This window comes from Rhizophagus irregularis, chromosome 17 (assembly GCF_026210795.1).
Source record: "Rhizophagus irregularis chromosome 17, complete sequence".
In the NCBI taxonomy this organism is placed as follows: Eukaryota; Fungi; Glomeromycota; class Glomeromycetes; order Glomerales; family Glomeraceae; genus Rhizophagus; species Rhizophagus irregularis.
In genome coordinates this window covers 305,778-331,221 of record NC_089445.1, presented here as the reverse complement: position 1 = coordinate 331,221, position 25,444 = coordinate 305,778, and the positions used below count along the sequence as shown (strand labels likewise).

General features: G+C 26.0%; 6 protein-coding genes across 6 annotated transcripts; 3 read left to right on the top strand and 3 right to left on the bottom strand.

Annotated features, from left to right (window-relative positions):
• Positions 1 to 156: 156 nt before the first annotated feature.
• Positions 157 to 1,539, bottom strand: OCT59_008792 (uncharacterized protein; the record flags this gene model as incomplete). Its single annotated transcript, XM_025325467.1, has 1 exon — positions 157 to 1,539. One exon carries the CDS (start codon positions 1,537 to 1,539, stop codon positions 157 to 159), a length of 1,383 nt encoding a protein of 460 aa, XP_025181051.1.
• A 1,028-nt stretch (positions 1,540 to 2,567) lies between these two features.
• On the bottom strand, positions 2,568 to 3,719 carry OCT59_008791 (uncharacterized protein; the record flags this gene model as incomplete). Its single annotated transcript, XM_025316221.2, has 1 exon — positions 2,568 to 3,719. The coding sequence occupies one exon, from the start codon at positions 3,717 to 3,719 to the stop codon at positions 2,568 to 2,570; it is 1,152 nt and encodes a 383-aa protein (XP_025181050.2).
• A 2,543-nt stretch (positions 3,720 to 6,262) lies between these two features.
• Positions 6,263 to 7,368, bottom strand: OCT59_008790 (uncharacterized protein; the record flags this gene model as incomplete). The annotated part of the gene is made up of 5 exons (XM_025325466.1): positions 6,263 to 6,565; positions 6,638 to 6,740; positions 6,810 to 7,038; positions 7,102 to 7,282; positions 7,354 to 7,368. The coding sequence occupies 5 exons, from the start codon at positions 7,366 to 7,368 to the stop codon at positions 6,263 to 6,265; spliced, it is 831 nt and encodes a 276-aa protein (XP_025181049.1).
• A 2,990-nt stretch (positions 7,369 to 10,358) lies between these two features.
• Positions 10,359 to 11,675, top strand: OCT59_008789 (uncharacterized protein; the record flags this gene model as incomplete). Its single annotated transcript, XM_066133136.1, has 1 exon — positions 10,359 to 11,675. One exon carries the CDS (start codon positions 10,359 to 10,361, stop codon positions 11,673 to 11,675), a length of 1,317 nt encoding a protein of 438 aa, XP_065999612.1.
• A 1,644-nt stretch (positions 11,676 to 13,319) lies between these two features.
• Positions 13,320 to 14,000, top strand: OCT59_008788 (uncharacterized protein; the record flags this gene model as incomplete). The annotated part of the gene is made up of 3 exons (XM_025331858.2): positions 13,320 to 13,572; positions 13,651 to 13,784; positions 13,848 to 14,000. The coding sequence occupies 3 exons, from the start codon at positions 13,320 to 13,322 to the stop codon at positions 13,998 to 14,000; spliced, it is 540 nt and encodes a 179-aa protein (XP_025181048.2).
• Positions 14,001 to 15,597: 1,597 nt separating this feature from the next.
• On the top strand, positions 15,598 to 16,893 carry OCT59_008787 (uncharacterized protein; the record flags this gene model as incomplete). The annotated part of the gene is made up of 1 exon (XM_025316220.2): positions 15,598 to 16,893. One exon carries the CDS (start codon positions 15,598 to 15,600, stop codon positions 16,891 to 16,893), a length of 1,296 nt encoding a protein of 431 aa, XP_025181047.2.
• Positions 16,894 to 25,444: the final 8,551 nt, after the last annotated feature.

The following is a 25,444-nucleotide window of genomic DNA, read 5'->3' as shown; positions in this document are numbered from 1 at the left end:
AATAAGAAAAAGTTCAAATATTATTTGTATATTTACATTATATAGTATCCATATTTTTCTAAAAAACTTTGTGAATTTGCTAGTACCCTAAATAATCTCCATGAATTTACTATATATTTACCGAAAAAAGATCTTGACAGATCAACATTTTTTTTTTTAATAACACATTCTTGTAAACGGTGATATCGAAAAAGCATCAATGTCTGAGCCATTCAAAAAATCATTTAAGGTAATTTGTGGTTTTCCAAAAAACTTTGATAATTCGTATTTCTTAATCCATGTTGTAGCCTCTTTTAAATTTTTATCAATTCCAATTCCATCTCTATAACATTTTGCAACTAAATAAATTGCTCTTACTTTATTTTCATTGGCTAATTTATAATACCACTTAAATGCTTTTCTTTCATTTTTATTAATAGAACTATCAATATAATATTCTGCTAATTCAAATTGTGCATTAACATTACCATTTATTGCAGCTTTTCTATTCCAATAAAATCCTTTTTCTTCATTTCTTAAAACATGTTTTCCATCATTATACCAATTTGCTACTAAATATTGACTTGTACCATGACCTTTTTTTGCAGCTTTTAAATAAAATTCAAAGGCTTTATTTTCATCTTTTAAAATACCATATCCATTATAATAACAATATCCCACTACATTTAATGCATATTTATATCCTCCTTCCGCAGATTTTAAAAATAATTCAAATGCTTTCTTTTCCTCTTTTTTAATACCAAGTCCGAAATTATAACAAACACCCAGACTATATGTTGCTTTAATGTTTTCCCCTTCTGATGATTTTGTATACCATTCAATCGCCTTATCATAATCTTTTTTGATATAATGATAATTTCCTATATAATATTGTGATGCTGAATCTCCCTTTTCAGCATTTTTAATATAAAATTTATAATTATTTCTTCTATTTAAAATAATATCTTTATAAAGAAATAAAGAATAAAAATATTGTGTAATTATTTCATTCAACTCTTTAATATCATCATTGCAAAAACTAATGCTTTCATTTTTTTGATCAAAAGTGAAGTGGTTTAATAACGCTTTTTGATTATTTTTAACTGAATTAGAAAATATTTCAAATGCTTTAATTTCATCAACCTCACATCCGATTCCATTTTGATAAAAAAATCCGATTAAACTTGAATAATAAAAAATATTTTGAGAATTACTGGTCATGATTTCGAGTACATTTTTAGGGTCTAAATCATAATCAAATAAAAAATTATTTATAAATATATTTAATATATCAGTATCATCTTTAAATTCTATATCTAAAAGAAGTGTATATAATTCTTTTAATAACTCTTTAAAAAATTTTGTAATAAAATTGTTAAAGAACAGTATATTATTAATTATTAAAGAAGGACTCGTCGTAATATTAAATTTGAAGGAAGGGGATTCATATTTAACAATATTTGATTTGAGTGAAAAAATACTATTTTGTGAATCAATAGGTTCAATAATGGAAGTAGAATCATTATTTTCGGTATCGTTATCATCAAAGTTATAAGTCATGTTGAATAATAGAATAATAGGATGAAAAACAAAGTATGAAACAAAAGATTTTCTTATTAGTTTATTTTTGTGTGATGTTACATATGGTTGCACAAATTTCTTTTGTTTGTTCAACAAAAAGTAACTATGTTAAACGTGATTTTTTTTATGCGTGATGTAACAGTACATTATGGTTGTACAAATTTCTTATGCCGGTTCAACAAAATACCGGTTAAGAAAAAATAATGAAATCGAGAAATATTAATATTTTTTTTTTTATTGAATTTTTAACTATTAAAAGAATGGATGTTTATCTAATAAAGAAATCTCATAAAATGATACTCATAGCATACTAATAGTTTTATTATGAACTCCTTTAGTTCAAATTCCGCAGGAGTGAAACGAATAATAGCAAAAATTTTAAAGGACCATCAAAAGCCATAATCGGGGTGATTTATTAGATTCGCCACTACGAAAACTTTTAACATCCTATTGGTTATATTTTCTAGAAAATATACATTTCTTATTAATGAGCGTCCATGCATCCTGCATAAAATGTACCCTTCTGTTTTGCTGTATAAGTTACGTCTGGAAATGGAGTTTAGGATTAAAATGTAATCTATAGAGCTCCATCTTTTATGCCTAATTTTAAAATAAATGTTGTTTGTCATCATCTAATATACAATCTTGCATTTTGTGCGAGTGAAATGCCCTGTTTTAAGCGATAAAAAAAAAAGTTTTTTCTTTACAATTATATCTAAATAATATTTCATTTATACATAATTTATGTTACAAATAACTCGCTCGTGACACCTATCTGTAAACAAAAAACGATGTTAGACGGTTATAAATTATAAAATTATAAAATATATATTTATAGTTTAATACGCGAGAAGTCTTGTTGAAAATTTAAATATCCTTTATTTATTAATATATATAAATAAATGCCTGTTTCTACAAATCCTATAGTAATGAAATAAAAAAAAACTCCCAATAATATTTTCAAATTCAAAGGTATAATTTCATAAAATTAATTTATGCATTAATCTTCAAAAGACCTTTGATTCCTCATATCTTACACTCCATTTTATAGCTTCCTTTAAATCTTTGTCAGTTCCAACACCATCTCTATAACACTTAGCAACTATATAAAGTGCTCTTGGTTCATTATCGTTAGCTAATTTCATATACCACCTAAATGCTTTCTTTTCATTCTTATTAATAGAATTGCTGTTAAGATAATATTCCGCTAATTCAAATTGAGCATGAATATTACCATTAATTGCAACTTTTCTATTCCAATAAAACCAATTTTCTTCGTTTTTTGGATCATGTATTCCATCATTATGATACCACTTTGCTACTAAATATTGACATTGAAAATCACCTTTTTTTGCCGCTTTTAAATACCATTTAAAAGCTTTACTTCTATCTTTCATAATTCGTCCATAATAATAACAATCTCCCACGCTACGTAATGCATAACTTAATCCTCCTTTTGCAGACTTTAAATATAATTCAAGTGCTTTCTTTTCATCTTTCATAACCCCATATCCATAATAATAACAATTACCCAATTTATATATCGCTCTAATATTTCCTCCTTCCGATGATTTTGAATACCATTCAATTGCTTTATTATAATCTATTTTGTTATAATAATAATTACCTAAATAATATTGTGATATTGAATCTCCATTTTCAGCATTTTTAACATAAAGTTTGTAGTTTTTCGCTTTATTTAAAATAATATCTTTATAAAGAAATAAAGAATAAAAATATTGTGTAATTATTTCATTTAACTCTTTAATATTATCGTCACAAAAAGTAATTGGTTCATTTTTTTGATCAAAAGAAAATTTTTTTATTATTTCTTTTTTATTATTTTTAACGGCATTAGAAAATATTTCAAATGCCTTAATTTCATCTGGCTCACACCCAATTCCATATTGATAAAAAATTCCAATTAAACTTGAATAACTAAAATCTGGTTGAGAATTAATTTTCATAGTTTCAAATACGTTTTTAGGGTCTAAGTCATATTCAAGTAAAGTATTATGTATAAATTCATTTAATCGAAGAGTATTATGATCTTCTATATCTAAAAAAACAACATATAATTCTTGTAACAATTCTTTGAAAACTTTATTAATAATTTTATTGTTACTTTCGTTTTTATTAATATCAAGGTTATAAGACATATCGAATAATATGAACGAAATAAAAAAAAAGGTACGAGAGAAATGAGTAAAGTGGCTTTTTATTTATTGCTTCGTGCAATGTTACATAGTGCTGCACAAATTTTTACAGAAGACGATCTTGGTAAGCCTAATTTAACAAAATTGGATTTATTTGGTAAACATAGCGCGGGCCAGAATTAAGTGGAATCAGTATAATAATATAAGAAGATTATTTCACGTTAAGTAAATTTATGGCAAGATCCCATACGATATATGATATTGTATTTATTGTATTACTGTATATCCGGTATCCCATAAGATCATATTCGTAATTGTTATCGGCCATGTTGTAGATGATAACTGATAATAAAGTTATTGGATATGTATGACTGACGTAAGCAACTGAGACCTTTTTCGTGTATCTTATTTATTAAGTAATCAAAATTTTGTATATCAAGTTGACCAAAATTTGTGTATCACTATTATAAAGTGATCAATAAAATTCGTGAAAAATGTCCAGTATTTACATAGAACATATACACTATTAAGTACTTTTATCAATAGCTAATCATTGTACAATATTGAGATAATAGTAAATATAGTAATAAAAATTTCAAATTAACATAGTTTAAAGTTCCATTATTTATCAACTTAACCAAATTATTTGTGTTCATAGTGATTTCTAAGTAAGTTATTATTTCTTGTAATGGTTGCGTAAATTATTCTTCCGCATTTAAAGATCGTCAAATATCATTGCCTTTGATAATTCACGCTGAAAGATAAAGTCTGAATTAAAAAAAAAATAAGAAATTTAAAATTCAATAATGAAAACAAAAATTCCAATAAATTTTCTAACCTTCTTTAGCCGTAAAATCCTTTATTTTTTTGTATTATCAAGTATATTAGCGGTTAAGACGAGTTAATGCATCTTAACCGATTTTGAACATTTGACCATAGAATATAATACGGCCCAAAGGCATGTGATTGCAATCACGTGCTCACCAGCTTAAAGCTTTAATACATACTGTATGTACAATCTGCGGTCAAAAAAAAAAAAAATTTAAAATATTTTTAACCGGTTTTCAACCGGTTAATGTTTATTTTAAATGAAAAATTTATATTAAATAGTTATTGAGGTGACCAATAGGAATTAATACTGGAGTTGATAAAGAACTACAGCAGTTCACCCTCTCTATAGTGAATTTTTATATTGTGAATAACTTGCTATAATGAAGAAAAGTTCGGGTACAGATTTATTTTTATATATAATAAAATGACCCTCAGTATAGTGAATTTCTTACTATAACGAATTTTAATCTCCAGCCCATGGGATTCACTATAGTGAGGGTGAACTGTAATTAAGTCGTTTTAACAGCCTTTTATTGATAAAAAATAAAATATTTCATTATTGGTTATCCTCATTACTACTTAAATATTTCTTCAATAGAATGATTGAAATAATTCATTTTATTTTATTAAAATTCGAATATTAATACTCTGCTGTGTTCATATGAAATATACTGTATCTGTTTTTGCTAATGATGGGGGATGGTACTTTTTTTTCCCCTAAAGGGATTTACGAATCCTGACGATCAAGAACCCGTTATAATACAAAAATCATTGACCTGAAATTCAAAATCCTGTTCCTCCGACACTTATTATCTTTTAATTTTACATTATAACTTTTTTTTATTGATGTAGTAATTTTGTAACAATTAATATTTTATTAATATATATGCATGTAAAGATTTTTAAAAATACTTCCCAAATATTAATGGTTTTGTTCTAACATTAACATTCTTATTAATATTTATAATTTCGCAAAAATTAAAGAATTTTTATTACTAGTAATGTTTAAAAGTATTTATTCTGAGTTTATTAGTTAGAAAAAATAATTTTCTAATTTAAAAATATTTTACTTTATCATATTAAATAAAAGTATAACCATAGGTGATCATCACCGGCTGTGTGATCATATCATATCACAAAAATTAGATTGTTTTAATGAAGTAAATGGAATGTTTCAAAATTTCATTGATAATAAACAACAAGAGTTTATTACAAAAGCAACAAGAGATAATTGATAAAGATGTTAATGAAAAAGAAAATGAAATTAAATGCTTTAATCCAGGCGTCGTCCGTCATGGACGACTCCCAAATAGATATTTAAGTGAAGGCGAAATTGGAAAAGAAAGTGAAGGTCGATCATGAGGGTAACTTATTAGAAAATAAAGAAACGGATAATAATAAGAAACAAAGGCGATGTAAAGGGTGCCAAGAAACTGGGCATGATTTATGTAATTGTAAAAATAAAGTTCTTGGCGAAAAAATTGAAAGTTATAATAATTTGTATTCATATTCAAATATAACATAATGCACAGTCAAATAATATAATCATGTGATTACACCCACCAGTTAGGACTGTTAGGTACTCTAGTTATTGGAGTCATGTATAAATCACTTACTGGTTTTTCGTGGCGCAGAAGAAATTGACGGATGTCACTTACTGGTTTTTCGTGGCGCAGAAGAAATTGTCGGATGTTAGCTAACGCTTCTAGCACTTTTCATCTCCCATCTGGTTCTACTAAATCCAGACCTTTCCGCTTAGCATTTTCTCCTGGCCATCTTTTAATAATAACTTCCGATTTTGGTAAACCATGACTAAGTTCGGACCAATATTTTGCAGGGATCTCTGCCTTGTAAAATGTCACATACGTTGAAATAACGCGCATGGCAAATATGGTCTTATCAATAGGTTTCTCATTATCAGTGTCACGTATATCCTCATCTCCACAAGCAATAATATTTGCGGCAATTAGTGTTTCTCCAAAACCATTTGATGAATGGACGTTTTTAATATGTTTATCCTGTTTAAAAGATTTTTTTTAGCTTGAATATGGGTTTGCAAAATAATCAAAATATTAGCGAAATGTTCAGACCTCTATAACCACCATATTTAGGTTTTGATTAGTAACCACAAAGTCGAGGTCTGCTGAAGCGAAAGGCTTTCCTTTAATGATTATTCTGCGTAGCGGATGATTTCTGGATATTGATAGAACAAACTTTTAACAAACTAAGTCACTCACAAAAAGTACTTTCCTCATTACTCACAGTATCTTTAAGGGCCAGCAATTCAAATCGGCAATACGAAGCAAATCGTCCACCAATGTGTCAATATTAGAGTCTGTGCCTGTTGTATCCTTTTCATTCTCCACAACGATACGCATTTTATCAATGAACGTTTTAACTCGATTCGAAACCTTATCGAGCTTGTCAACTTGAAAATCTGGGTTTCCGACTTTATGGCGATTGATTTCAGGAAGAAGATATTCTTCCGGAACTGTGATTGCACGATATTTGAAATGTTAGTGTTTCGCTAAGACAATTGTTTGAAACGACGTACCAGAGCCCTGTAGGGCGGGAATAACATCTTTGAAAGAAGCAGGCTGGAAGCTCACTCTCAGTAGTTGAGCATCATCTTGTTCATCTTGTTCATATTTAGGTTGAGTTCTCATAGTTCTCTTAGTTCCTTTAGTTTCTTTAGTTCCTGTGAAAAGTAAATTAGGAAAAGAAGATCGAGGAAACTTTGTAACGTGACGGAATAGCGAGAACATCATTATAATATTTAAAGTACAAAAGTGCTGACAGTAAATACCTCAGCTTGAGCCATAATTCGTCATAATTACTAAAATGGTACAAAATCACTGATTGGCCATGCTTAAAAGTAATGCTTCAATAGCAAATGAGTAGACTTTTTATTTAAGCAAAGAACAAATAATTTGACGTTAAAATTTTTGGCTTGCTCCATACAGCAAGTTTCAGTCTAAAAAAATTTAACGCTGATTAAAATTTGGGGACGAAATTCTTTATTATCGCGACTTTTTTAATTTTTTTATGCGTTACAGTATATGACACAAGGAAAAAATCTTTTAATGTGATAAATTTATTTTAATAACAAAGATTTATGATACACGTAAAAAAATTAGATTGTAAATATGTTTTTATAATTTTCATTATTTTCATCGTTAAAATAGATTAAAGTTTGTTTGATACTATGATAGTTTAAATAACAATGTTTTATAATTATTTTTTATATAGTTATGGATTTTTAGGAGTAATAAAATCATGTGATCTAATATTATAATTTAATTGGTCACACTCTAATTAGTCCAAAACACGTTGTCTTCGGCACGTGACGATGCACTTCGCAAAACTAATTATTTTTTTATTTTATAAAAGAAAAAAAAAACCTATTCCGCCCACGGAGTCATTATTATTTTGTCATTATAATGTATATAATATCAACCTAGAATCTTATATTTATCTATCCATATCACAGTATATGCTAAAAAAGTTTAAAAAGATTTTTTAAATTTAATGAATCCATATGGAATTAGACCGATCTACTATGAAGCGCCGTACTAATCAAAAATCCCGAGCAGTTACCCTGGCGGATGGATCCCTAGTTTACCCTGGATACAGTACATCCCTAGATACATCCAGAATAACATCCAGGGTAATTGGTCAAAAATCCCGGGTACTATCCTGGATGCATCCAGGCAGTGATGAGTTTTGGACACAATTTTTAACTTTAAAGGTTTTGGACAAGGTTTTGGACATAAGAGAATTGTCTAAAACCCTGTCCAAAACCCTGTCCAAAACTTGTCCAATTGCCCAACACTGCATCCAGGGTAACTCCGGTTCATAATCTACCTAAAAATTTCAAATGTATTAGAGCATCAACACGCAATTACATCAGGAAATTTTTTCCACTAAAAATCCACATAAAATCTACATTGAATATTGTGGAAATCCGAATAGTTCTAATATTTCCAAATACCCTGTGACAAAACACGTGGTATTTCGGCGAAATTTGATGTGAATCCGCGTAGGTTATATGGGATTCCGAACTAATCCATGTGGAATTACATGAATCGATCTACCTAAAAATTTCATGATGTAATTGCATGTACCAAATATATTTTATCCGTCTTGTTTTAAAAATAAATAAAAAAAATTCCTTTTAAATAAAGTATTATTACTTGTTGAATTTAAATAAAAAAAATTATAAATAATAACAATTTTATTCGAAATCGATTTCCGTACTAAATCTATAATTCATTATTACTATCACCTTCAGTTTTAAAATTAGAGGATCATTTTTCAAATTTCTCATTATATCATATATAATCACTAAAATAAAATCCAAGAAATTATGGTTATTTTAGTACAGCACATCGTTAATTTTATATAACATAATAATGATGCTACATAAAAACACTTTTTTAAATATAAAAGCGATCGAATTATAGTTGTGTTATATGTAGTGGCAGTTTATGGTGGTAAAAATTTGATTTAAATATAAAATGTTAAAATAAATCAAAATAATATTATATAACAAACTACAAAAAAATAGTAAATAACCGATAACAGATAACTAGTAAAATTTCTTTCAATTATACTGTATATAAATTTTTTTATTTGCATTAGATTAATATTACTATCCTTCTTGTCACGTGATGAAGCTGACTGACAATTTATGTTGCGAATGTTTGACATTTGACGTATCAAATAGATTAAATTATTATCTAATATAACTAATTTGTATATATCTCGAGTCCCAACGCTCAAAATCCTGAAAAAACAAAATACCGAAATGTATAATCCCAAAACTCGTAATACCAATCCCAGAATTTCATAATCCCAAAGATCATAATCCCAAATGTCAAAATCCCGACAATTCATAATCTCGTATTACAAAATTTTGAAATAAAAAAATCCTGAAAGTTTATTAATCGTATACTTTTATATGTTTAGTTTTTTTACTTTACTTAGCTGTATTACGGTATTGTTAATTTTTTTACTTTTTTATGAGAATTTTTGTTTATTTAACATATATATAAAATATAGTATTGTATATGCGCATTATAATTGATAAATTTAATGTAATTTTATTTCTATTCATGACAGATTGAATGCATTTATAAATAACGTATTAATAACCCTTCTATTTACATACTAGTACACTGCTTATTTCATTTAAGCATAAAAGAACTGGCGTAATATCCTTTGGTTATTGAGGTAATTACTACGATTAAAAATAAATACAATAAGCTAAACAATAAATTATATTTGTACTCCAAAAATTTCTACTCTGCTTGGTTTCATAAATATTATATTTCGTCTCTATTAAATTAATAATTTACCAATTTATTAATTCCAATAAATTTAAATTTAACAAAAAAAATCTTTTCTTATACTAGATTTTCATTATAAATCTTCAATGTATATAATAAATATTTTATAAAATACTTAAAATATTTATATTTAGGAGATCATCAGATATTTAAGAGATCATCAGATCATCATTTCGTATGATCGGTTAAACAAAAAATAGGTCATTTTTTTTTTTACAATAATTTTCACTTAAAAAACCTTTTATAAGTGAAAAGTGGCTACATTCCAGACTTCCCATGGAAAGGTTAATCTATATCTCATAATAAAACATCAATATGAATTAAAATCACTAAAAAATTTCTCAAAATAATTTATGTATGTTGATGTGCAACATCACACAATAAACATAAATAAAATAAAAACCCAGCCATTCGTTACTTCCATGCTTTTTATTTTTTTCTCTGTTTGTAATTATTATTCAATATGTCCGATAACATTGAAGAAAATAATCATAAAATTAATAATGATACTAATGTTACTGAATCTATTGATATACAAAAGAGTAATTTTTCAGACGAATCCTCATTTAATACTACAATAAATCCTCCTTTAATTAATAATAATGCACTTTTTCCTAATAATCTTACTATAAAATATATTAATGAATTATTACAAGAATTGCATGCATTTCTTTTAAATATGGATTCTCAAGTTGAAATTGATAATTTATACAATCTTGTGAAAAATTTTTTATTTGAATATGATTTAGATTCTGATAATGTATTTGAAATTATAAGTAATTCACAATATACTTCATGTTATTCAAGTTTAATTGGATATTTTTATCAACATGGAATTGGATGTAAAATTGATGAAATTAGAGCATTTGAAATATATTCCAACGCTGTTAAAAATAATCAAAAAACATTATTTGATCAATTTTCATTTGATCAAAAAAATGAATCCATTATTTTCCACAATGATGATATTAAAGAACTAAATGGAATAATTGCACAATATTTTTATTCCATATTCCTTTATAAAGATGTTATTTTATATATAGGAGCTAACTACAAATTTCACATTAAAAATGCTGAAATAGGAGATAATGTATCACAATATTATATAGGTTATTATTATTGTTATGATATATTTAGTACTAAACTTGATTATAGTAAGGCAGTTGAATGGTATTCAAAATCATCAGAAGGAGGAAATATTAAAGCAATGTTTGAATTAGGTATTTGTTATGAATATGGGGATGAGGATATAAGAGATGAGAAAAAAGCATTTAATCTGTACTTAAAATCTGCTGAAGGAGGGTATAGACGTGCATTATATGAGTTAGGGAATTGTTATCATTATGGTCGTTGTACTTTTAAAGATGAAGACAAAGCTTTTGAATCTTATTTAAAAGCTGCAGAAAAAGGTCATAATTTTAGTCAATATGAAGTAGCAAATTATTATAATTATGGAAGACATGTTCCAAAAAATGAAGAAAAAGGATTTTATTGGAATAGAAAAGCTGCAATAAATGGTAATACTGATGCTCAATTTAAATTAGCAGAATGTTATCTTAATAATTCTATTAACAAGAATGAAGAAAAAGCATTTAAATGGTATTTGAAATTAGCCAATGATGGGTTTGAAAGAGCAATGGATTCAGTTGCAAAATGTTATAGAGATGGCATTGGAACTAATATAAATTTAGAAGAAGCTACAAAGTGGAATAAACAATATGATGATATATTATTTGAAGTAGATAGTTTTCTATACTATGATGGTGTAAATATATATTGATGCTTTTTCAATATAATTATCTTTAATAAATTACTATTAGGAATTTTTTTTATTTCATTATATTAAGAGATTGTTTTATTTTCATATACAAATAAATAAAATAATAAAATGGCATTTAAACCAAATTTTTTATTGATTGCTAGGTTACGTAAATTCGCTTGCTTTTAATACTTCAGTTAATTAACTTGTAGAATAAAAAGAATTCCAGCAACTCTTTGAGCTTTAATTTTATTTTTATGTGTAAGTGATAACAAGCCTAAAGATATATAAATAGGGAATAAGGGACTCAAATTTTATTTATATTTTTTTTTTATTTCAAATATCAAAATTAAACTGATAAGAATAATATAATTCAAACTTAACAACATACTTTTAAATGGGCATTTGAACTCCCAAGAGATAGCGACCCAGAGCATGTTGTGAAAAAATCTATTAGATGAGCGAGTGACTTATATTAATATGTGAAATATACTAGAATTATAAAAAATTGAATGATTAAATCACAAATTCACAATAAAACATAATGAATTATGATTTACTAGGAACTATAAGATCTATTTTGTTATTTAGTTATGTAAGAAGGAATTTTGCGAAATGCAAAAGTGGTAGTGTCAAATAATGATGAAATGAAGAATTGTTTTCAGAATGGACAAAAAGAAACATTGAAATGCGTGTCACATTATTAAATTTCCGTTGCCATGCGTAATTCCAATGCGTAACAATAAATTCTCACATAAGAATTTACTATATTTTTTAATCCTTGAACAGGTTTAAATATGTCCATGTGACGCGCGATCATAGATTACAGTATAAATATTTTTACTAAAAATAATAATTATTATTTAAAATCACGTTCGCGTAAAATATTATTATTTAATAAATTATTACATAAATTCGATGACTTAAATTTTTAGGTAGATCGATCCACATTAATTAGTTCGGAAATATGTGGAATTTCACACATTCCCATATCTGATATGACCTTCGCGAATTTTGTGGATCTACGCATAAAATATCACGTGTTTTGTCACAGGGTATTTGGAAAATATTAGAACTATTCGGATTTCCACATATTTCGATGTAGATTTCTATGTGGATTTTTTAGTGGAAAAAATTTTCTGATGTTAAATTGTACGAATTTTTCCGAAATTAACAGAATTAATTATTCTTTATGATACACGTAATATTTTACGAAATTTCTTCGGATAAAATTTGAACAATAACGACATATAAAAAAGAAATTTGTATAACAATGTGCAACATCACACAAAAAAAGCCACTTTTTCATTACTAATATGATTGTGATAGTTTTGAAGAAAACAATAAGATTCAACATGGAATTGGAAGTAAAGTTGATGAAATTAAACCGCTTGAAATATTTTCTGATGCTGTCAAAAATAATCAAAGAGAAATATTAGAAAAGTTTTTTTAGTCAAAAAATGAGACCATTACTTTCTGCAATAGCGATAAAAATCCACATAGAAATCCACATCGAATATTGTGGAAATATGTGGAAATCCGAATAGTTCTAATATTTTCCAAATACCCTATGCGTAGGTCCACAAAATTCGATGTAGGTTATATGGGAATGTATGAACTAATCCATGTGGAATTACATGGATCGATCTACCTAAAAATTTCATGATGAATATTAAAGAACTAAATGGAATAACTGCACAATATTTTTATTTCATATTCCTTTATAGAGAAATTATTTTATATATAAGAAATAACTACAAATTACACATTAAAAATGCTGAAGAAGGAGATAGTGTATCACAATATTATATAGGTTATTATGATTGTTATGATATATTTAGTACGAAAATTGATTATAGTAAGGCAATTGAATTGTATTCAAAATCATCAGAAGGAGGAAATATTAAATTTGAATTAGGTATTTGTTATCAGTATGGATATGATGTTATATAAGATATGAAGAAAGCATTTGAATTGTATTTAAAATCTGCTGAAGGAGAATATAAGCTTGCATTAAATGAATTGGGAAGGTGTTGTTATTTCAGGATTTGTACTTTTAAAGATGAAGACAAAGCTTTTGAATTTTATTTAAAAACTGCAGAAAAATGTCATTCTTACAGTCAATATAAAGTAGCAAATTACTATAATGATAGAAAACATATTCCAAAAAATGAAGAAAAAGGATTTTATTAGAATAGAAAAGCTGAATGGTATTTGAAATTAGCCAATAATGGTATTGAAAGAGCAATGGATTCAGTTGCAAAATGTTATAGAGATGGCATTGGAACTAATAAAAATTTAGAAGAAGCTACAAGGTGGTTTATAAAATATAAAGCATCAAAATGATAATATTAATTGTAAATTCAAAACCAATTTTTTAATGGTGTGTATATATGCTTTTTCAATATCAATAAGTTATTTTATCTTTAAATTGTTATAATAAATTGTAACTATTTATTTTATTTTATACAGTATTACAAATAAAAAAGGTCCTTTAAAAGAAAAATCTCTAGGTTACATAAAAATTTTTTTATGTAAGTGGTAATAAACTAAAATATCTATGTATCAAATAAGAATTAAAGGTCACAATATTATCATAAATGTGTTAAATAAGGATTAAAGAACTCAAACTTTATGTGAATTTTTTTATTTTCAAATATAAGAATAACATAATACATTCAAACATTAGAATAACATACTTCGAACTTACTTTTTAATGGACGTTTGAACTCCAAGAAATAGCGATCCAACAGTTTGTGAAAAAATACCGTGAATAATAATAATCTATTACATGTTTGTCATTAGCGAGTAAATTGTGCGAAGTACAGAGTAATTAATGTACAATTAATTACTATTTAGACAAAAATAATACTTGATTAAATCACAAACAAAATATTATGAATTATGATTTAATTACTTACACGAAATGCAAATGTGTCCGTCGGTGTCAATAATGATCCTTATTCAAGTGTCACCCATCCACATAACCCACATCAAGTATCACTAGTTCGCACTTTAATATGAACACTAATCCACATTTAAGTATGGGTGGCCCACATTCAAACGTCAATAATTCTTCACATTTGACTATGGACCAGTGTTCGGAAATGACCTGGTCATTTGACCTTTTAAATGATTTATGAAATCATTTGTCATTATTCATAATCATTTGTCATTTGGTCATTTCAATCATTTGATCACATAAATAATCATGTGACTATAATTAAAAAATAATGAATGTAATGTAGGCAAAAATTATAATGCTGACCAAAATTACATTCAAATGACCAAAGGTCATTTGTCATTTAAGCATTGGAATGACATGTCATTTGTCATTTGTCATTTGAATCATTTGGTCATTTCAAGTCATTTGCCGAACACTGCTATGGACAGCCCACGCTCAAATGTTGACATTGAAAGGCGTGACACGTTATTAAATTTCCGTTTCCATGCGTAATTCCACAGTCAAATATAATTTTACAACAAATTCAATATATATTTGAACAGTTTTAAAGTGATTATGATTCATAAATTATAAATATTTTTTTACCAAATTATAATCACGTTCATTTCTTATGAAGTTTTAGGCTAAGTCACAGTAAATTTTTAACGGCTTCACGTAAAATATTATTAACATCATACTGTATTTAATAAATTAATGCTTATATAAAACGTACATATAACTCATATTCGATAATTTTTGACTTCTTAAATGTACGAATCTTTAAACAAAATTAAATATTCTTTCTTTATATCATAAAATTTATCGTAATATTTTATTTACTAAAGTTCTTTATTAGATAAAATTTTGAAGATCATTACATAAACAAATAAAAATTTGTATAAATTTGTACATGCATGTGCAACATCACACAAGAAGCAATAATAAAAAGCCATTCTTTTCCATTACATTGTTAAATTTTCTTTTTAATTACTATTCAATATGTCTGATAACTTAGAAGAAAACAATAATAAGAATCATAATAATATTGAATCAAATGATAAACAAAAGAATAATTCATCATCAGATTCAGAAGTTTTTGTATATGAAGAAGATTCAGTAATTTTTGTATATCCTTTAACAATTCCTTCTACGGAATATCTTAATGAGTTATTACAAGAATTATTACAAGAATTGTATACACTTCTTTTAAATTTAGAATCTGAGGATGATATTAATCATTTGTGTGAATTTATAAATAATTTTTTATTTGAATATGATTTAAATGCCAATGATGTACTTGATTTTATGGCAAGTTATTCAGAAAATATTTCATATTATTCAAGTTTAATTGGATATTTTTATCAACATGGAATTGGATGTGAAATTGATGGTAATAAAGCACTTGAAATATTTTCTGATTGTGTTAAAAATAATCAAAAATCAAATCTTGAACAAGAGAATGACAGCACTATTTTCTGTTATAATGAAGATATAAGAAAATTAAATGAAGTAATTTTACAATATTTTTACATTATATTTCTTTATGAAGATGTTATTTTATATAGAAAAAAAAATTACAAATTACATATAAAAGATGCAGAAAATGGTGATAATGTATCACAATATCATTTGGGTAATTGTTATCATAATGGTGGTTTTAACATCAAACAAGATTATAATATGGCAATTGAGTGGTATTTAAAATCATCAGAAGGAGGAAATATTAAAGCAATGTATAAATTAGGTTATTGTTGTGATCACGGATGTGGTGTGACAAAGGATGAGAAGAAAGCGTTTGAATTATATTTAAAATCTGCTGAAGGAGGATATAAACATGCAATAAAAAATGTGGGGGTTCGTTACTTTAATGGACAAGGCACTTTAAAAGATGAAAATAAAGCTTTTGAATGGCATTTAAGAGCTGCAAAAAAAGGACATAGTACTAGTCAATATTTTGTAGCAAATCATTATTTTTATCTTGATGAAGAAATAGCATTTTATTGGGTTAGAAAAGCTGCGATAAATGGTAATATTGATGCACAATTTGAACTAGCAGAATATTATCTTAATAATTCTATTAACAAGGATGAAAAAAAAGCATTTAAATGGTATTTGAGATTAGCCAATAATTATGAATATAGAGCAATTTATTCAGTTGCAAAATGTTACAGGGATGGTATTGGAATTGATAAAAATTTAGAATTATCTGCAATATGGTTTAAAAAATATATTGGTGAAAAAGATTCATTTGCCTTAAATGATTTTTTGAATTGTTCAGGGTATTACTCATTATAAATTAATAACTTTTATAACGATAATATTATTTCTTAATTTTTATTGTGATTTTTAAGATTATAGTAAGAAAAGCTTATTAAATAAAAGGAGATTTAAAACTTTATATTAACCTTTACAGAGTTTTAACTACAATAATTTAAATAATTACGAATACAATATGATTCGTTATATTCGCTATATTAAATTAAAGGCAGACTGAGACACTCGGACAAGAATTTTGATAGTGAAATTTATCTAATGAAATTAGTTTATGATTTTATAATTAAAGCTTTAAAGGTCGTACACAGAAACTGACTGTAAGATGTATGCCGTACTTTTAAACTTAAATTTATCTTTTCTTCTTCGATAATTAATAGAATCTTATTACGAGGATTATATATACAGAACTCGATATAACGAGTATGCAATATAACGAATTTCATGATAAAGCGATTTTTTAAGATTTTTCTATATAAATATATAAATAGTTATATTAAACTTATAAATTTCGATACGGCGATTTTTTTCAGTGAGCCGAAGAGTTTAAATGAATTGTGAATTTGTGATATTAATAACGATATCATATTAGAATTTATGATTATCAGTTACAGATTTAACATAATTGTTATTTTGATCGATTATCTCATATTATTATGTATTAGCATAATAATGGATAGTAGCGGGAGTTTATTATAAAAATTGTATGAGCGGATCCGTCAAACCGATTGGATCATTTAAACCAAATAAGTACTCCGTTACAGATTTATAAGTCAATTATTTAATCTTTGATTTAATACTTTTTGTTTAATAATTTACAAAATTTAATAATAAATATAATATATATCCCTATGAAAAGAATGTCCGGAAATTGTCATCGAAAATGGCCGGAAAATGTCTGGAAAATGTCCAGGAGGGCTCAGGCTCAGCCGGAATATTGCAATTTTCCGGTCATTTTTCATTTTCCGGACATTTTCTATATCAATTTCCGGACATTCTTTTTTTATAGAGATACTATACATACTATACATACTACAACATATAATTAGTTAAACTATAAAATGTCTTATATAAGATTACTAAATATACTTTCTTGGTATATTTGCTGCGCTTAATAATATTTGACTTGTTTAATAAATGGTTCTAATGCCCTATAAAAAATGTTAAAATGTTTGTCCGATAAATATTCGGAATGGATCAATTTTCCGGACACTCGCACGCTATTAAATACAAGATACGGAGATTGAGAATTTTTAACCACATAAAAAACGTACAATATCATAATGAATGTCCAAGGAACGGAGTCGATTTTCAGAACAAAAAACTGAACAATGTTTGGACAATATTTTTTATAGGGATGGCGACGCATCAGATTATTATATGATTAAATTTACATGTATTAAATGCTCCTTAATGATATCGACCTTCATTAAGTTTTATATTTTAATATAAAACAAATTCATTGATTTATAGTATCCAATAATATATAATTAGTTTATATATCGATATGGAATTATGTTTACTATACAGTATATCATATTTAAAAAAGTTTAAGATATTGAATTACAAGAGCTCTTTTTATGATGGTTCCTCTATCTTTGTATATCAGCGAGGAGGAAAAGATTTGAGCGTCATATGGGCGAAGAAAGAGGCGGTAATACTGACGAAACAAGTGTGGAATATAATTTTATTTTTATTTTAAACCAGGAAAGAAGACACAGAAAAGAGGATAGGTCATTGAAATACAAAAAAAAATACCTTATAAAACTCTACCTATCTAAGCTAAAAGCTAATTCAATGGAACCTGGTAGTGGCTTGAAATTTGAGTTTCAATAATGCCTAACCCGTTCCTAATGAATGAGTACGTTAGCGTATTCTTATTTAGGTCGCATCCATTGAGTATTAGGTAGAATATTAAAATGAGAGCAAAACATTTAAGTAGTATTTAAGTAGTATTTAAAATTAGCCAATAAAATAATCTAAAAAGTAATATATCTGTATTTAATTTGAAGTATTGAATTACAAGAGCTCTTTTTATGATGGCTCCTTTATCTCTATACATCAGCGAGAAGGAGAAGATCTGAACTTTAATGGCTTTGAAGTTTGAGTTTCAATAGCGTCTAACCCGTTCCTGGTAACAAATGAGTACGTCAGCATATTCTTATTTAGAACGTATCCATTGAGAAATAGACAGAATATTAGAATGAGAGCAAAAATAGTATCTATCCTGGAATTTCATCTATCCCGTTCCTAATAAATGAATACGTTAGTGTATACTTTTGTGAATTAGACTCCTTCTTGGTTGATTGATATTACTAAAGATATTGTGAGATATAAAGATGAAGATGGTACTCCCTTAGTTGAAAAAATTAAAACCGATCTTCCAATCCGTTACTGCAAAAGTTGGTAATGAACCAATGTTGCGATTGAGTTGGTGAAACTGGCGCTGGGCATTATGTTAAAATGGTCCACAATGGTCTTGAATATGGTGACATGCAACTTATTTGTGAAGCATATCATTTAATGAAAGAAGGACTTGGCTTTGACCATGATAAGATTAGTCGTGATGTTTTCGAATTTTGGAACTTATTTAGGACGGTATCGGGACATTTCGCTCATTTCGCTGAAAAATAATCTCTGGCCTGAGTTATTTATAATTCTGCATAATGTTGGCCCTATTTTTCGGCGAAACCTTTCGGCGAAATGTACCGTAAACCATTTAAAATTAGCCACCTAAGAGTAAAATTTCTGTATTATTGAAGTATTGAATTACAAGAGCTCTTTTTATAATGATGGTTCCTTTATCCTATACATCCCTATCGAAAATTACGATCTGAGCGTAAGTGGCTTTAAGTTTGAATTTCAATCCGTTCCTAATAAATGAATACTGTATTCTTTTATTTAGGACGCATTCATTGAATAGTAGATAGAATATTAGAATGAGAGTAAAGCATTTAAATGGTATTTAAAAATAATCTAAGATATGTCTGAATTTTTGAGGTATTGAATTATAAGAGCTCCTTTTGATATCTCTATATATCAGCGAGAAGGAGTGTTAGTGGCTTTGAAGTTTGAGTTTCAATAATGTCTAATTAACCCGTTTCTAATAAATGAGTACGTTATCTATAAGCGGACATTTATATTTTATATAACTAAAAAAAATTTGAGACATTTAGAATAGTCTCCATATACATCCATTGAGCATAGCATTTAAATAGTATTTAAAATTTTCCAATAAAAATAACCTAATTAATAAAGTATGAAGTATTGAATTATAAGAGCTTTTTTTTATAATGGTTCCTTTATCTCTATATATCAGCGAGAGGGAGTGTTACTGTGTTAGTTTGAGTTTCAATAATGTCTAACTAACCCGTTCCTAATAAATGAGTACGTTAGTCGCATCCATTGAGTGGTAGACTGGTAGGTATGAGAGCAAAGCATTTAAGTGGTACTGTTATTTAAAATTAGAAATAACTTGACATAACTTGGGAATAGATTCATTAGATCATTCAAATTATTATTCATAATTAATATTGAAAGTATTTATTTGACGTATATATGTTACATAAATGCTATACTAAACAATTCAAAAAACTTAGTTAGTTGGACCAAATAATCAATCTATTTTCGATCCACGATCCACTAATATTCATCATCCATTCATCACGATCTTCGTAAGACAACCTTCAATGGGTATGAAATCAAAAAAAAATTTGTTGGGAACAGTTTCACATCACATGATTTTCTCGTGAATCTAAAATCGGAATGATACGGAAGAAATAATTTTGTAGAAAGAAAATCCCCTTTTCACAAATAATCCACAAATAATCACATGAAATCATTTGAAATCTAACCGAGAAAAGACAGGATTATTAACCTGTGTTTTTGAGTAAAAAAAAAAAAAAAAAATGTCGAGAAAAAAGGAAAAAAAAAATTCAATATAAAGTCAAAAAGAAAAAAAAAAAGATTAACGATTGGTGTGTGCGTTTTTTATTTTGGGCGTAGATAATTTTTTGATCTACTTAAAAAGACCCTTTATTTTTTTTAGTTTCAAAAATTCCCACAGAAACGACAAAAAAATTTTTTTTTTTCTCCGAGTAAAATAATAAATCTAAGATGAAAAATTATGTCATTATTAATGTACATGAGATTATGAGAAAAATATAGTATTAAAAATAAAACAATTTGTTAACTTTTTACCTTAAATAAATAAGATCAGGGGGAAAAAAAAAATATGCTAAATAATCTTATCTCTTTCATGTCAAGATTTACTAAATTAAGGAGTGGGGGACGTGTCACCTTGTTATCTTTTGTCAATGATCAATATTACCTTTATCGGTTAAAGATGGAAACAAAATGTGTAAGTGTGTAACTTTATTAAAAAATTTAATCTTTGTAAACGATAAAAATAAATCATAAAATCTAGTGTTTGTTTTATTATATAATAAATGTGATATGAAATTTGTGATGAAAAATTCATTTCGCGTTTATATATATACTAGTATATATACAGTATATAAACGGTAAAATATATATTATATAAGATAATATGATACATCACTTTAAAAAAAAACGGGTTGAGCGTGTGACATAATTTAAAGTTTTGATAATTCACACGCATGACATATACTTTTATTTATGGTATAAATGGTATATATACTTGTTATATAATTGTTATATAATGTATATATAATGTATATATAATGTATATTAATATTGTATGTATGTATTATATGGAAATCTCATGATAAAAAAAAAGTTTCATTATTATTATTTTTAAACGGATTTTATCATTTGAGTATTCATTAACGCATAAAAGAGTCATTAATGGTTCATTCATTTTGAAAATAAACAAACAAATAAATAAAAAGCCGTTTATTTCACATACTTCACATGGAAAAAAGTACTTTTTGGTAATAACGTTAAAAAAAATAAAATAAAATAAAAAAAAATTTTTGATCAAAAAAAAATTTTTTTTTTTCTTATACGCGTTCTTTTTTTTTGGGGTTCGTTTTCATAATGTTTGAATTCTATTGGATTGTAAAAGTATTGTTACATAATGCAATGGAATTGGCGTCACTGCATTTGTAAGGCGATAAAAAAAAAAAAATGTGACCAACACCGGGATTTGAATTTCTTTTTGGAAAGTGAGGAGGGTTTCTTATCATATTTAGTTTGATTGATTATTGAATAGAATTCTTTTTTAGATTTTTTTTTAGATTTCAAAAAAAAAAATAAAATAAAGTAATATATTAAGTAAAATTTATTTATTGAAAACAATTATCTTTTAAAGGATTAAATTCAAATCTCTATTGAAAATATATATATATATATATATAATGTACAATAAACTATGCATAAACCAATTAACCATTCAGAATTTATAATCTGCTTTTTTTAAGTTATAAGTTAATTTCAATGTAACACTTACCAATAACTGATAAAACAAAAAAAATTTTATCAATTTTTTTTTTTTACTTGATCAGATCATTTCTTTAAATTAATTCATTCAAATTATTATATACCTTAATTGCATTATTTTTTTTTTTTTATAAAAAAAAAAATAATAATAAATTTCTTATTAAAGAATTGTTTGAAAGAAAGAATAAAAAAAAGAAATAAAAAAAAACAAAAAAAAAACCTTTTTTTTTTTTTTAAACGAATAAAAAAATTTTTTTAAAAAAATCCTCATAATCTTCAATCTTCATTCATTCTTTTTTTATTTTTTTTATTTAAAAAAAAAAAAATTTTAAATAATGATAATAATGAATGTAAGGCGTACATTTATAATCACAAGCAAGCTTATGAAATTCAAATTTCAATTTTTTAAATTTTTTTATATTCGCTTTATTCATTTTATTCACTTTATAATTTTCACATTATAATCGTAACCGATCGGAACTCTTTTTATTGAAATCGCCGGAATGAGATTTTGATTATTCATAATTTGTAACCAATAACTAATCGAAAAAAAAAATTCATCTTTTTTCAATATAACAATGTAAGAAAGCCTTTTAACCTTGTAAAGACTTTTTGTAAAACAATATAAAGTCTTAATGCAATTAAAGAGATCGGAGGGAACGAATAATATTTTAAAATATGCAAACGTGAATATCATAAATTAATACTGTATATTTTGACTGTATATTTTGACCTTTAAAAAAATAAAATTGAACAGGTTCTGCGCCATAACCTAAAATATTTTTATTAGAGATTTCTTATTATTAGTTATATATTATAAAGTACTTTTTGATTGCAATGTTGCTGCGCCATTTCCCAATATCGAATTCAAAGTTGCTGCGGCATTTCTAATATTGTATTAAAAAAAATGCAAAATTGCTACGCCATTTCCTAATATTGAATACTTAATAACGGAGTCCCTAATATCGGACTCTTCCTACTTTGGCTACTGCGGCATTTCTATCGGAATATATCGGAATCTGGTAGGATACTGCGGTATATCCTTACTACGAATTTTTAACTAATTCGTTTATAGGGTAACCAAATTTGATTACCTTTTAATTAATCAATTAATTAAATTGAAATTCTTTGTAGAATTTATTGCTAAATGATAATAATATAAGCACAGGTTGTATATCATTATATTTTCAAAAGAGTTGTTGCACTACCTAGAAGATCACATTTACACAAGAAATGCAAGGGCCACCTCAAATATTATCACACCTTCAAATAACGTCACTCAATTCTCACCACATGGACCTACAAAAAGTAAACAAAAAAATCCTGCTGCGTTGCATTAAAATATGATTGATTAATAACCGACCTACTGACTGTCTGATTCGGAAAAACAATTTACAAGTCAACCATTTCCTCGGTAGTGTATTATTTAATACATTTCGGTATTTTCCATTGTCATATTTTAAAAGAATTAAAAAGTTACCCTTGAAAAAAAAAGAAAGTATGAAAAAATAACGGATTATACAATTACGGTTAGAGGGAATTGAAACCTATGATGATTTCATCACATGATAAATTATTTGAAATGCAGGTTCGTGCATGGAATTATGGAATTTGCCAGAAAAAAAAAAAAGATTTATAAAAAAAAAAGTATTCAATTATTTACCAGAAATTTCATTTTATGTCATTTGAACCCTGAATTCTATTTTTTTTTTTTTAAGAAAAAAACTTTATCAGATTCTTACTAATTTTTCATTGTCAAAAAAGAACAAAAATTGTTCATTTTCGTGCATCTGAAAATTTATGCAATTTGGCGGATTATAATCTAAATTATAGCCAATTAAATATTTGTTACACGAAAATCATACTTTGTGTATGTCAGTTGTTGTGTATAAATGTGTTAGTTACTCTATATTCTATATTTTATGTTCCATATTTTATATTCTTCCATAGTGACTACGATGATCAATTTGTTAATTTATTTTAGTCACTTCTTTTTTAGCATGGTTTTACAAGGTGACTACTCATCCCTATTTTATTTATAATAAATATTTGTATCATCTTTTTATAAAATTTATTTATCTGTTATTATTGTGTGATATTACTTTAGTACAAAAAAAATGTAGTGGAAAAATAAAAATCATCATAAATATATTAAAATTCGTCATTATTTTTTTTTTTATACTGTAGATAAGGAAAGAGTAAAATATCAGATATGTACAAAAGTAAAATAATTATGTACAAGTAAAAAAGCACAACTTGAAAAAGTAAAACGTACAAGTAAATTGTAACAAGTTTAAGTACAGGTTTTTTAAGAACCAATAATTATTAAGAATTAATTTTTTTATATCATTTAGTTCATTTAGTTATAACGTTTAGGAAATGGTGAAAAAAAAAAATGTGAAATTTTTTTTTTTTTTTTTTTTGACGGATATTAGTAGTTAAATTTAACTCCTTTGTAATAATATTTTTAAAACGGATTCTGTAACGGATTTGTAAAAAAAAAAAAAACGGATAAAACGGATAAAAATATTATAGTGAAAAACCTTCTTATGCATAATTAGAATAATTAGAATATTTTTTTAAAAAAAAACGAATTTTATTTTTTCATTTTATTTTTTTTTTATTTTTATTTTTATTTTTGGATTTTTTTTTTTGTTTCTGGATTTTGTTTCTAGATTTTTTCAAGGAGATCAATTCCTTTAATATATTATATAATTATAATTATTAATAAAATTTCTTATAAACCAATAATCAAAATCAAAAAATAATCAAAATCAAAAATAAAAGAAGAGTAATTTTCACACAATCCGTAGTAAAAAATTACCTAAATCTTTTTGACAACTGACACTTACACTAATATTATTTAACTTAACCATTTTAGTATATTCATTTCCTATCGTAATTTAAATTAGGTAACTAGCAATCTAGTAATTTATAAACCTAAAAGATAGTTTTATGTAAAATGCAATATGTTTCATGTTGTATTCCCTTTAATTACTTAAATGTTTTGCATATTATTACCCCTTCTCTCCCCCTTTTTTTGTGCAAATCATCGTAAATTTTTCTATACTTTTGAACGCTAAAAAGGTAGGAACAAAAAATTTCATAGATAATCAAAAAAAAAAACTGATGCGCCACGAGACAATTTTTTTTT